This window comes from Calonectris borealis, chromosome 4 (assembly GCF_964195595.1).
Source record: "Calonectris borealis chromosome 4, bCalBor7.hap1.2, whole genome shotgun sequence".
Lineage (NCBI taxonomy): Eukaryota > Metazoa > Chordata > Aves > Procellariiformes > Procellariidae > Calonectris > Calonectris borealis.
In genome coordinates, this window is record NC_134315.1 from 51,008,584 (window position 1) to 51,022,645 (window position 14,062).

At 37.3% G+C, this 14,062-nt stretch overlaps 1 protein-coding gene across 3 annotated transcripts in view; it reads left to right on the forward strand.

Annotated features, from left to right (window-relative positions):
- TNKS (tankyrase) overlaps nucleotides 1-14,062 on the forward strand; it is a 148,259-nt gene that overhangs the window by 102,990 nt on the left and 31,207 nt on the right. For all 3 annotated transcript variants that reach the window (XR_012673548.1, XM_075149518.1, XM_075149519.1), the window contains 5 exons: nucleotides 480-546; nucleotides 1,011-1,197; nucleotides 3,193-3,314; nucleotides 5,905-5,996; nucleotides 6,092-6,170. Coding sequence is in view for 2 of the 3 variants with exons in the window: in XM_075149518.1 (XP_075005619.1) it covers nucleotides 480-546; nucleotides 1,011-1,197; nucleotides 3,193-3,314; nucleotides 5,905-5,996; nucleotides 6,092-6,170 (547 nt within the window). In the remaining variant the exon portion in view is untranslated. The remainder of the gene's footprint in view (nucleotides 1-479; nucleotides 547-1,010; nucleotides 1,198-3,192; nucleotides 3,315-5,904; nucleotides 5,997-6,091; nucleotides 6,171-14,062) is intronic.

Consider the following 14,062-nt stretch of genomic DNA (forward strand, 5'->3'; position numbering starts at 1 on the left):
ATTTCAGTCTGCTTTCTATGGATATTTGTACATCTTCATAATATACACAGGAGTTACATTAGTGTTATCTGGGGAGTTTTGCCTTTCACATAGCATTTTAAATAAACAGGAGTTCGTATTTAGGCAGAAACAGAACACTGACTTCTCTTGAGCAAATTGAATGTGGAATGGGACTTTCCCACACCTTAATAGCATCAAGAAAGATCATTTCAAAGCCAATTAATGCTAATCTTAGTGGTAGATTAAACATCTGTGGCCTGTTAGGACAAAAAAAAATTTAATGCTGATCTTAAGTAACCTGTTGTTTGGGAAGGTTAGATTTTTCCATTAGTTTGTGAATCTTAATTTTTAAATATTTGAATATTTAATTATTTTAGATTTAATCTGATTTCTGTTCATCTCTCAGTAGAGAGAAAGTTGTTCCTCCTTCTTTAAAAATGCTGCCTAAATAAATTTGTCATTTGCCTTCTTCCATACAGTGGTCTTGTGCCTCTTCATAATGCATGTTCATACGGACACTATGAGGTTACAGAGCTGTTGCTTAAGGTAAGCAGAAGGATGGAAAGTAATTACTGTATATTTAGATGTGTTAGGTGAGATATGAACTGTTTATACCAGAGTTGAAAAGGAAGACTTTTTTTTTCTATAGTAACAGGTTTCAAACATCCTGTATGTCATTTCAGAAGCCTGCAACTTTAGGTCTTTCTGTGGTACAGAATATGGGTTTTTTCCCCCGCCTAATGTCTTTGGACAGATAGTAGAGTTTCATTTATTTGAATTTTCTGTGGAAAAATCTGTTCTACTGAAAAACTAGCTCATACAGAAATTCCAATTTTTTTTGATGATTCAACAGTATTTTTGTATATACAAGTATTTTTATAATTAAATTTTTGTGTATGTGTTCATATATGAAAGAATGGAACCAGTTTTTATGATGAAATGAAAATCTGTAAGCTTTTAGTTGTTGAAGATGATTTCTTACTAATATAAAGCTTTTTTTGCTGTGCTAGCATGGTGCCTGTGTGAATGCTATGGACCTCTGGCAATTTACCCCCTTGCATGAGGCTGCTTCCAAGAACCGTGTAGAGGTCTGCTCCCTCCTGCTGAGTCACGGTGCGGATCCTACGTTAGTTAACTGCCACGGCAAGAGCGCGGTCGATATGGCTCCAACGCCTGAGCTAAGGGAGAGACTGACCTGTAAGTGTTTTCAAGACTGGAAACAGTTGTCGGTGGGTGTAAAGGGGTGCTTTCCTTTCAAGCCAGCTTCCTTATGCTTCACAAGTAGATGCAAAGCAGCAGAGTAACTGCAGCTGTGCCTCTCACTTTGAAGTACGCAGATACCTCTAATATACCCTTTGTGATATTGCCTGGTTTCTTAGGTTTAAAATGTTTAAGGCACTGCTGTATCAGTGACCGTGGGAGGTTTTTTATGCTTAAAGTCCAGTTAAGTCACATAGGAACCTCTATATCGAGGCTCTGTATCACACTTAGAGTAACTTCCAGAAGGTAGGTAGCTTTGGTGTGCAAACTTGGAGATGGAAATTCCAGTACTTTCTTTTGTAGTCTTTGCAATCCTTATGCTGTTTACAAAACAATGTTTCAGCTCTAATTTGAATTTGTCTGTCTTTGCCCTCTTTTGGGGATTTTTCTTCTCATAAACTGTAAAAGATAATTACATGAGACAAGTATGGAAACAAAGCATTATGAAGTTACAGAACACTCCTTCTTGAGAAGTAGATTCTGAACTCAGTTATAAATAAGGTTTTGGTTTTGTCTCTCACCTTTCCAGTATAGCAGAAGCCCCCTGACACGTGAACAATGTGATCCTCCACTACTCACAATCACAGCTAGTCAGGTTGTTGTCTGGCACTATTCTTTGCATGTGAAGGTGATGAGATCATGTGCAGCAGAAAACTTTGCTCTAGGAGAAAATGGGAGGGCATTAATATCTTTTAGCTATTTCTCTACTCTGGGCTAGTTTGAGAGATGCTTCTGGCTTTGGGGCGGGTTAATTTACCATTTGTTTAAATTATCAAGCAAAAAAAAAAAATCTATTTAAACTTTGTTTTATTTCTGTATTTATAGTTCCTGGAGAGGAGTGGGGAAAGATTAATGTCCATTAATATCCACTGCAATGTGTACACAAATGTGAGCGTTATGCCAAATTTGACAGTATCTTGATGGGACATCCTGTATTTGCATACTCAAAATAACATGTTTAGTATATTCTTGAGTTCTTTGTTTTTATACTTTAGAAATAATATTTCAAGATTTATTTGTACTTGTGCTTTGAGTAATGCTTTATTTACAAAGAAATTTGAATTCTATTGGAAATGAAAACTTAAAAGTTACTACATTTATTTTTATTTCTAAATCCACAAATGCACCGGATGTTAAAACAAAGCTGGGAGAAGAAAGCCTCTCTTAACAAGCTTAGCATTTCAAGCTTGCTTATGAAAGAAAAAGACTGATATTTTTACTGAGACTGAGCTTTTTCTTTTTAGTTCCCAGGTTCAGACGTCATTCTTGCTAACCTACCTAAACACTTTTAGTTCTTTTCAAATTCAAAATGATTTAAAACTAAAATTAACTAGTTGCTGAACTGAACAAGATGTGACACTGAAAATAACAAAATGACGTCTCTGTACTTGCAAAGATATAGCTGTTATCAAAACCATCTTTGTAGCAGACTGGCTTCAAATGCTTAGCTGGTTAGCTTTCATTAAGACCAATAGTTTAATATTTTATATTTAAATTATATATATTATTTTATATAAACTATATATATTTATTCAGGCTTTACCTTATATTATTTGTAGTTGTAAATCAATAAGGTTTCTGAAAAGCAACTGTAATGCTTTTTTCTGAAGAGCATGTAATAGCATTGTGCTGACTTGAACACATACATAGGTAATTCAGAGGTCACGTATGCATTTAATATCAAGTGGGTGGAGGATAAAAGGGAGAAAAGCTATAAGGATTTTACTCGAGGAATCACTTCCCCTCTCCTTTAGAATGTCCCTTTGGTTTCAGTAAACTGTGTTTCATGTTCTGTGTCCCAGGTCAGTTACTATTTGAAGATGTACAGAAATACTCTTATTTCCTCTTAATTGAGGAAATTAAAACCTTTCTCCAATAACATTTATAAATATGATGTTGCTGAATATTAAATGCATATTTTTCCTCTAACAGATGAATTCAAAGGACACTCTTTACTGCAAGCAGCCAGAGAGGCAGACCTAGCCAAAGTGAAAAAGACACTTGCTTTGGAGATCATTAATTTTAAGCAGCCACAATCACATGAGACTGCACTGGTGAGATCATACAGTCAATCCATTTGTTTTATGATAAATGTGGTGGTAGGGCTAGTTGAGGAGTTTTATTTCTACACTGTGAAAATATATTCATCATCTGAGATTGAGGATTTGCCATCAAACACTTTTATATATAAAATTAAATCACTATTATAGAAAAAACACCATATAATTTTTTATCACTTTTTTCTTTTTCCTGGTACATTACAGAAGTGCTCCAGCATTCCTCACCTGTTCATTTTTCACTTCTCTCTTGCTTTTTTCCCATCACCCTCTCTTTTTTATTGGTCAGTTGCTGTGGTTTTTCTGGGGTTAAATTCTATTCCAGTGGCCCAGTGCTTCCTTAATGTTTTATGTGGGCAAACTCTGATTACAAATTTTCTTCATAGGGCACATAAAATTGTGGTGAAAATAGATGCTAGGTGTACATCACAGGGTCTTACAGAATTGGCATAGTACTGACAATACCACATTAGCCATGGAAACGGGGATCTTGGAGACTTTCCTGGCAGTATCCTGCTCTTATTTCATTGTTTGAAGAAGCAGTGGAGGCAAAGAAGACAGCCAGTATCCCAGATGCAGTGAAAATGTTGAAGTTGAGAGGGACTGATGGTATTATTAAAACTATTATAGTTATGATACTTTATTCCAATGGAAGATTTTCTTCACAGCTGCAGGCATACAACTGCATATTTAGTATTATAAACTTTGTGATTTTGATCAGAACATTGTGTGTTGAGTACCAAGCATCCATACACTCTGTTCTCTCCAGAGGACTTAGAATCCTAGCCTGAACTTAGAAGCAAGGCAGAGAAGAGATATTTAGAGGTTGAACATGAAGACAGTAGGAAGTTTGGGATGATGTTGTCCTCTTCTTCCTGAGTATATCGGTTGCTGATATGTGGCATCTCTTTAGCTGTGTAATGATAACTTTGTGGTCCTGTGGTGTTCTTTGCTCTTCTCTGCCTGCTCATTCTGCAGAGACAGCTAGGCCAAATGGGCTATTTTAGCTCTGTTGATGCCTTTGGTTCACTGTTCAGTAAGTGGTTGACTGCGATTTCTCAATTTTTGCCTCCCGTACTTGAGATTTCCAAGTGGTCTCCCATCCAAGTGGCAGGACTTAGCTTCCAGGATCAGATGACGTTATGTACAATCTAACTGAGCTATTCCTGTCCTAAGCATGGTATCTTTTACCATGGGGCACTGGGGTCTGTGCCTTATTACTCCACAAAGGCCAAAGCAAGCACCTGGTTTATGTTTCAGTGTTGCTCTGAGGTTTGGCAATATTTCAGCATTTGTGTTACTTTTAGTGCTGGTTTATCATATTGGCAGGAAATACAGATAGGTGGTTATCTGCAAAGTTGCAAAAATACTGCCATTCTTCAGAACAAAAGTTGATATTAATGTTCATTTACAAAGCTTGCCTTTGGGAAACTTGGACATGCTCTGCTGACATGCAGTGTGGAAGCTTGAGTGGCAGTTACTTCATAGTGAAGACTGAAACTGGGCAAAAGATGGTTATCAGTACTATTGCTACTTACCAGCATTCTGTTTGAGTTCTATCTCATTGTAAAGGCTATTGTTTTGCTATTGGAAAGTTTGAGAACTCTGTACAAGGAGACTTATCTGCTTTTTACGGGTTACTGGTTTAAAACATGGGTAAACATATAAACAAAAATATTCAAAAGTATCTCCTATTTCTCATAGTCTGCTATTGTGAGACATCCAAACTTGAGACAAGCATTTCTGGACTGATTTTAACGCACGGTGTTCAGCTTATCTGGAACCATGCTTGTAGTTTCAGGCCTCAGGAATGCATTGGTAGGGCCACTGTTGAAAATGTCAGGACAGATTGAGTCTAGTCTCTGCAGAGGATGAAATTAAAAAGTGGGGAACAAAGCGCCGAATGCACAGACAAACCAACAAGCAGACCCCAGCCACGTTCAGGAAAATAGTTACACTTAGCAAAGGGCTGTATGGTGTTCCCACAAGAGCAGGCTTGAGCATTGAAAAGCACTGTGTGAAAGATGTCTCTTCCTCATAGCACGGAAAAGAAGATACTCTAAAAGAACTTTATTGCCTGTTTGTTTATTACGTAATTTGTAACTGGGTCCATAACAGAATTGCCATTAGGTTAACAAGTTCAGTACACACTGAAATAGAAGAAGAAACAAAGCAACATTCAAAAGTCACATTAATCTGACAACAGCAGCAGAATCTTAATGGACCCCTTCGGAGTCCCTCTGTAGAAAGTTAGGCTGTTTCAAGCCCTTTGTCTTTACCTCCTTTATGCATTATGTGCTGGTTTTATCCTAATAACTTGTTAATGTAGTTGGGAACATACTGCTTTTTTCATAAGTGACAAATAGCTTTAAAATGAAAATTGATTTTCTGAATAGAATAATTTAGCATTGATCACTAGCTTGTAGTTTGCTCAGTATGTTATATGTTCTGGCAGAAATATGATGGATTCTGTTTGTAAATTTTGTAGTCTGATGTTCAGCAGAATAATTAAGAGATGAAGTCATGGATCTTAAAGCTCTTTGTCATCTGTGTAGTTGAAATATAATTTATATTTACTTTTTTGCAGCACTGCGCTGTGGCGGCTGTGCATCCCAAGCGGAAGCAAGTTACAGAACTATTGCTCAGGAAAGGAGCAAACGTTAATGAGAAAAACAAAGAGTAGGTTTCTGAAATTTTTTAATTTTCCAAAGGACTGTGTCATACTAGGAGTGTAAAACTAATATCTTCCTTTTTTTATTTTTTTTTCTGTCTAGTTTCATGACACCTTTGCATGTTGCGGCTGAAAAAGCTCATAATGATGTCATGGAAGTTCTGCATAAACATGGAGCAAAGGTAAATATACTTAAATATATTTTATTTAAGGCAAAAGGCAAGAAGAAGGGTTATATTGGTTAAATACAGTGTTACTTTTTATGATAGTTGTTGCTTTTTCTTCTGCATGCCTTGTGCTTCTTGTGTTAACCTTGAAGTGTGTTTATCTTAAATCAGTACAGGATGTTCAGGAATCCCATTTGAAAATTAGGTCTTCTCTCTGGGTAACTGAATACAGGCTTTAGGAGTCTAGCTTACTCGTTTTTAATGAATCTTGCTACTCGTTTCTAATAAATGTGGTCATCTAGGTGCCTCTTGTTGCTTTATCTTGTTGGCTTGAAAATATCCGATGTCTGAGTTTGCTGACACTGAGTTTAGTAGTCTAATGCTGGGCATCCCTTAGCCCTTGCTTTCTTCTTATTCTCTTGGTCAGATTGTTTTGCCATGCCCTTTAGCCATTGATAGCTGCTGACCAAACTAATTTGTGAGCCTATGGTGAAGCTTGCTTAGAAACACGTGGTTCAGCAAGTTACCAGTTAAAGGCAGAGGAAAGTATAACTTAGTTTATTTAGGATGTTTTTTAAGCATCTTTCAGAAGTATTTCAGAATGATCTTTCTCTGAGTTTTAGCAGCAAACTTGACATTCATGGTAATGGTATACTTAGCTGCTTAATTTTCTCAGAAACTCTTCTTGATGGGTACCTTCTTTGCATTGGTTAAAATATAAATGATCTCCGTACTTTTGCTTTTAAGGGGGCTCACATTACTCTCTTTGACTCTTCATCGTCATTCGGGTAGCTAGAAATGAAGAAATATAACTGTAATAACAATCTAGTGTGTCACTCTTGACATGCTAGAAGGTGCGAGCAATGTAATTGTATGCATAGTTAATACTAAGTCTTTTTATTTTGAAACAATGAATTGTAATTTATAAGCCTGTATGCGAGCTCATTGCCAGATTTCAGTAGCTGATTCACTTCCATAGTACTTTAATTGCTTCATAAAATAGCTACGTAACAATACCATGACAGAGTTTATCGCGTTTGAGAATCCTGATGCAGTGGTAACATACCAAGATCTCCCCCGTGGAGGGAAGATGGGGCCAGAGGTCTCAGTCATAGTCATTAAAACCATTCATTATAATTTTCCCAGATTCACTCTTAGTAGCATACCTATGCACTGAGTGTGAAAAAATTTCATCTTGCCATAGGAATAGGTACTTCATGGCTTATGGATCTGATTTTGCACATGAATTCAGTACTGATATTACTTGGATAGGCAATGAACTGGACATGCTGGGATTTCAAGTGTATTGATACCTAAGTACTACCTGCTTTGAAATACAAGGAGTTTCTGTGTGCTGAGAGATTTTGGAAAGCCTGCTACTATAATGTAGGTATTTAAATTAGTGCTCCCTTGAAAATCTAGCTCTGTGTAGCCACGTTAGGAGCAAGCTCAAAGACGTCATCCTTTCTGGAATGGCCCAATTTTATTGTTTGCATCAGTAGCACATTCTGACGATAGCTTGTAATTCTTTTATGTCCTGAAGCAGGGGTTCCTAAATCATGATCCATGAGTCATTTGTGGACTGAGTGATGATGGTGAGTGGCCCACAGTTATCTACAGAACTACGCTGAGTGGTGTGTTCCATTGTTTTTTGAGTTGACAATATGAAAATTGAGGTACATGGTGGTCATTAAAACTCATTCTTTGTTCATATCCTGGTATATGCTTGCTATGTTATTCTGAGGATAGCCATTCACATTTATGATCAGCAAAGCACTTAACTGCATGGCAGGAGACCACTCATAGTTAAAATTAAGCATTTATTTCCATACTGCAATGGATCAGGTCCCTCTTTCTCGGTGTCCAAAGTTCCTTAGCTGTAAAACAGTACATAATGCAATCACGGTTTGTTCATCAGAGGTAGGTCATTAAGGCTTATGAAGCACTTTGAAGTTCCCAGATGGGATATGCTCTAGAGTATTAATTAGTTAACTAGGCATATTTAATCACTCTAAAATGTTTGTCTTCCTTGTATGTTATCATTTGACCTCTTGCTCATGCTTTGACTGTAGGCATTTAGTTCATCAGACACTCTTAACATTGATATTTCTTTGTTTCTGATGGTTGGGACATGGCAGCTTTAATCCCTGAAGCATGATACAGGTTTTTGATTTTTTTTTTTTGTTGTTGTTGTGTTTGTGGAAGCTTTTTCTTCCTGTTTACTTTTTTTGTGCCTTGAATTTTAGTTACTTCATAAGATGTAGTCAGATGTACTAAGCTCTTTCATCCTGTCTAGTCGTATTTTTTTACAAGAGAGGGTTCTCACAAGCTGGTGAATCTAGTCCCCCTGCAATAGCAGCCTCACAGTAAATATCCATTTGTTCTTTGAACAGCACTATTCTGTAGTTTACATACCTCTTTTCCATTTTGATGCTTCCTTTGCTGAGATATTTGCAGTGAATGAACTGATTCTTCTTAGCCTTAGCTAAAAGCCTCAAACACAGTCTTCCCTCATAAGGGAACATTGCCATAATCATCCTTATAACCCTTCTCCTTACTAGCACCAGAGGAAATGTTGGAGCTCAAGCAACGAGAATGGAATTCATTCCCCCACTGCCTTGCATGATGGCACTTCCATATTTCTAATGTAAATGCTGGACTAATGCATACTGCGATCATGTTTGCCTTTTTAATAGACATGACACAGTACTCAGACCCTTCCTGTAGTCTTGTAGTACACAGAGAATCTTGATTTTTTTCCTTGCTAATTTTTCATATTCATGCCCTTCAGCATTCTCCTGAGCCAAGATCATTAATGAAAATATTAAAACAAAATTATCCCACAACCAATCACTGAGCAGCCCTCCCCCTTTCAGTATGTTCAGTTCCCATGTGATCCCATATCAAATGCTTACTGAAGTGTGGATGGGTGAAGCCTACCGAATTTTCTTTACTTTGCAACCATTTCTTCCATCAAAGGAAAGGTACTGTATTAGTCAGCTTTAATCTACCTTTTGGAAACCAGTACTGATGATAGAGAGAGTAACAATTTGAAAAGTATGAGTAACTGGGGCTTCAAAGAAAGTGGAACTTTCTTCTTCTGAAATACAGTGCCAAAAGGCAGACAGCTGATCCACAAAAAAAACATCCGTAGTGCATTTAGGAAACAGTCTTGTAAAGTTTTGCAGATTGAAAATAATTTGTGATTATTTTAGCAATAGAGAAGAAACTGCTGTTTTCACGAGGAGCAGCTGTGATCTGTGTCAGGCAGCAAAAGTGAGATAATGTGAAATATGTATGTTTGGGAAATGGGCTTGAAGCATGGTAAAGACTCTTTAGGGAATTTGCTTGGGATGAATGAGAGATGGTTCATGGTCTTGGAACTGGATTTAATTATTCTTAATTTTGTCACTGTAAATTTGCTGTTTGAAGTATGTCAAACTGTAATAAGAAGTGAAGGACTGCTTGAATAACATGCGCTTGATCTAGACTTATTTTACAGAAATATTTCTAAGCACACTAGTATTGCCAAGAGTCAACCTACACCCACAAATTGCTTTGTGGACACAGACTAGATTTGTAATTTGAACTGTAAAGAAGTCCTTGGTACACATCACTTGCACATCAGCATGGTATGTCTAAGCAATGCCTGTTCCATGGTCAGTGAAAATATTTTCATTAGCTTGTTACTTGAGTTTGCAGAAGTTGACTGTCAACTGTACATCTAAAGCACAGGTGAGAAACCTTCGGGTTTCTTAGAAGTTTCTTCAAGAATGTTGATTATAAATGTCTGTGGTTTTAAATGCCATACCCAGTTTTTACTTGTTTGCCTGAATTGCAGTGTGAAACAGCATTTCACACCACTGCTTATTTGATGTTGAATATCCTCAAAGTACCTCATGAAAAATAAAAGCAGAGGATCTTTAAAGAATCCTCAAACATAAACTATTTTTTATTAGACCCATGAGTAAATCTTCAAGTGCCACGATTGTATCTTTGAAGACGGTCAAATCCTTTGTTTAAAAAAAAAAATTTGAAGGTGATGAACTAATAAAAAGTGGCTTTCATCCTATTTTGTTGTATTGTTAGATAGTTGGATACCTCTTATAACTAGCTCCTTGTCTGAATTTACAGATACATGGGAAATGTAATCTATTCAGAAAGACATGCGGCTTTCTAGCAGTGCAGAAGAAAAGGATTAAAGTTTTTTCTGAACTGCAATGATTGTTGGAAAGAAACACCTGCAAACATGCAAGTTCACTGGTATCTTGGGCAAGCGTGGAGATGTTATGAATGCTATTTGTTTAACTGTGTTATGTTTCTAAAGGATAATGTTGAAACTATTCTTCTGCAAGAGAAAATGAGCCTTTCTAAGGTCATGTTAGACAGATAGTGTCCCTGTTTATGATGGTAGCAGAAATGGCTTCATTCTGCTCTGCTAGAAGGACCTGGCTTTATGGATCTTTACATAATACAGTTATTTCTGTGCATTGGAGTAGCATGTTGCCAGTCTTTCATGATCATGGATTTGACAATGGTCACCATCTGTCTAGACCCTCACAACATACTTAAATGGTTTTGAATAACCTTGTTGTGTAATACATTTGCTTCCAACATTTCACATAGAGGTATGATTTTCTCAGGAAAGAATAAGCATCAAAAAATTAAATTTGCTTTCAGAAATGCAGCAGGTTCTGGATTGTGATGGTTAACAACATGAAGAGCTGTGTGATCTGTTGCGATTGTGTGGTTCAACTTTTCTCGCTGCTTAGACATCCAGACTTAGTGACATTAATCTTAAGCTTTTATGCAAAGGTACAACTATGGAACATATGGTTGGATCACTTAGGAGCTTTCAGAGTGAAACTAGACCTTTTTTCTTTTTTATTCTTTTGGTTTTTTTCTTCTAACAGAGCTTGAAATTGCCACCAGCCTCTCTTCACTCCTATCTTGTTTATTGTTAGTGATGCACAAAGACACAAGACATACTGCCAGTTGTCTTCAGAATAAATGCAGCAGGAGAGCGGTTAGAACACTTGCATTGTGCAGGGAAGGATACCCGGATACTGGAACGGCTGGCAGAGCGCAAGTTTCACGTGTGATTTTTAGAATGTACATCTTTTAGAAAGACCTCACAGAGAAAATTGCAGTGCTTGGAAGCTGTTGCATTTTGTGCTGCTGTAGTGTCAAGGAGTAGTAGGGTATTTAGGGCCTTTGATACGAAGAGAAAGCTGGTATGCTTATGATGTCTTGCAGAAAAAGTTTCCTGAACAGGTCCCAGCTGTTGAGCTGCCACAAGTGCCTGGCAGCCACGGGAGTTTTGCTGTAGCTGTGTACGCTGGCCCGAGACAGCAGCAGTGCAGGGAGGAGAAATCTCTTCAGTGTCTAATGATACACGACCATTTTGATTTCTCTATTGCATGTATCCAGGATGGGGAAGAGGAAATGAAAGGGATAAAAAGAAGGAACAGAAGGTATTCTGCAGTGGAAAATACTGTATAGGATGTTATCTTTCCATGAAAAGCCTTATTAAAAACACTTTTCATTTGATAACTGCATTCTGCTTTTATGTTGCAGTTTGAGCAGTGGAGTGACTGTTTTCATGCGAAAGGGGAAGAAACCAGATCCAGAACCAGTGTGCTGTGGAATAAAAGCTGTCAAATCTGTCATTTTTAACTCCTTGCAGAAAACTCATCTGTAAAGTAATTCAGAGCTCTGCAGCCTTCTAATTTCAGACTGCTTATAAAGGGGACCAGTTGAATATTTCTCATTTTTTTTATTAGTGCAGCTGGAACAATCTGCCTTCCCAGCACACAAATAAGGCAGTACGCCTTGGGTATTTTACATTTTGTCAAATAGAGTTTAAACTTTAGCTTTGAATTTGAAAGGGCATATGTTTTTAGACATAGTATTGGGCAGGCATATGTCTTACCAGGTTTGATTTTTATGAGAGTTTAATCTCAGTTTGTATTTCAATTTGTAATGCTCAAATTGATTTTCATTTGGAAATAAATCCTGTTGCCTTCAGCCTTAGTGCAGTACATTCCTGGATTGGTTTTAGACAAGTGCTGCGTGATTGGCGAGAGCAGATCTGCCTCAAAGCGAACAGATTCCCCACGAAATTGCCCTGCAAAGCCTAATTCTGTTCCCAAGGGAAAGAACAGCTTCATCTGGTGCATGCGTCCCTCTGTCAGCTGCAGCCCTCTTTGTCCCAGAACTAAGCAGGCATTTCTTCAAATGGCTGGCGTTCTTCTGCCACAAGAATTGATTGTTGGCAAAGATAATTATTTGGAGGTGAAAGGAGACCTGCATACGACATGTGAGACGATGGATCTGATGACACTACCAGTGTTCTTTTCAAATGAATATTAACATTTTTTCCAGGTACACCGTCAGTATTGAGTTGTGCAGTGCGAATGCCTTGCTACTGTTCTTCAGCAATTTGTTGAGTACAGGAATGTTTAACAAAGGAATTCAGTGTTACAGAAGACATTAATTATGATTCTATTTCTTGGGTCCTTATCAGTGGTGAAAGGTATCTGGTGTCCTGAAACAGATGAGGATCATCATCTGAACAAAATGATGGATTTAGGACACTCAGCATCTAGTTAATATTTATGATAGCAGTAAGTTTTTATTTAAAACAAAACTTTTAGGGAAATCCCATTAGAGTGGCATGAGCTGAGCACAGTTAGAAGAAAGCAGAACTGTTCTCCTGTACATCTTCCTGCAAGAGAGGTTTGTGATCTGAGAAATTCCTGCTTTACCAGATTGTAGAATTGTTCAGGGATATAGAAGAATTTCAGACAGTATCGAATCACACTCCACTTTATTTATGTTGTAGTTCTTTGTTCTTTCCTGTGGCTTGATATTGTTGTATTGCAGGTATTTTACTTAATTTTTTTACCCTGTCTGGTAGTAGATATCTTCTACATACTTACCCCTCTAATTAAATTTCATTTAGTTACAGAATATGCGTCTTACCCAAAATGTTTTTTCACTAGTTTTCACGGAAAGGTAGTAGGATTTGCAGGCGGCATTTTAGATGAGAAGTAACAAGCAAAACCTGTGTTCACTGCTACCACAAAGATTTTGAGAAGGTAAAAAGGTGGTTTTTTACAGTAACAGAGTCTATTATGCATGCCGTTCACAGCCTGCAATCCGTAGGCTTGGAAACAGATAACAGGTTCTGAGTTGCTTGCAGAGAATATAGAGTAGTTCTGTATTTCATAAAGTGGTAAAAAAGCTGTTGGACATTTGCATTTAAATTTGTCATGAATCGCTGCTAGGTACAAAGTATCTTCTTGAAAGGTTATTTTCATGAGGGTGTTTTTAAAGCTCTCTATTATTCTCTTCCTTTCTCTGATAGTGAACCCGTGGAGATGCTTCTAGTTATTTAGATACTCTGTTAGATCTTGACAGGCAGATAGGTTTCCATTATATCATACTCTTTGAAAGTGATACTCCATTTTGCCTGTTTATACAGTCTTGTATTGAGTAGAATTATATCCAGTTATACTCAACATTTCTGTAAAAGTACAAAAAGTGAGGAGGAAGTGGACTGTTTGTATCCAACTTCTTTTTTTCCTCACTCCTTCATAGAATTCCTAATCTGACATCTTTGTTTTGCTTTAATTCTTGGTAGTGAGTAATGTTGAGTTAATTCTGCTTCTGAGGATGACAGATGGTAATTTCCTTAAAGCTGGAAGATCTTTGAATTGTTTGGTTAATTGTTTACCTCTTTCGACTCTTCTGTGAGAGTTTTGCTTTTCCTGCACAAGGTTGATCTTCATCGAGTTTGTCAAAAGCTTGATCACCATTTTAAATATGGTTTTGGGGATCCTGTGTTGTCTGTTAGCCATGCAAACAAATAACCTGCGTTGTTAAAAAACAGGAGAGCATCTGCG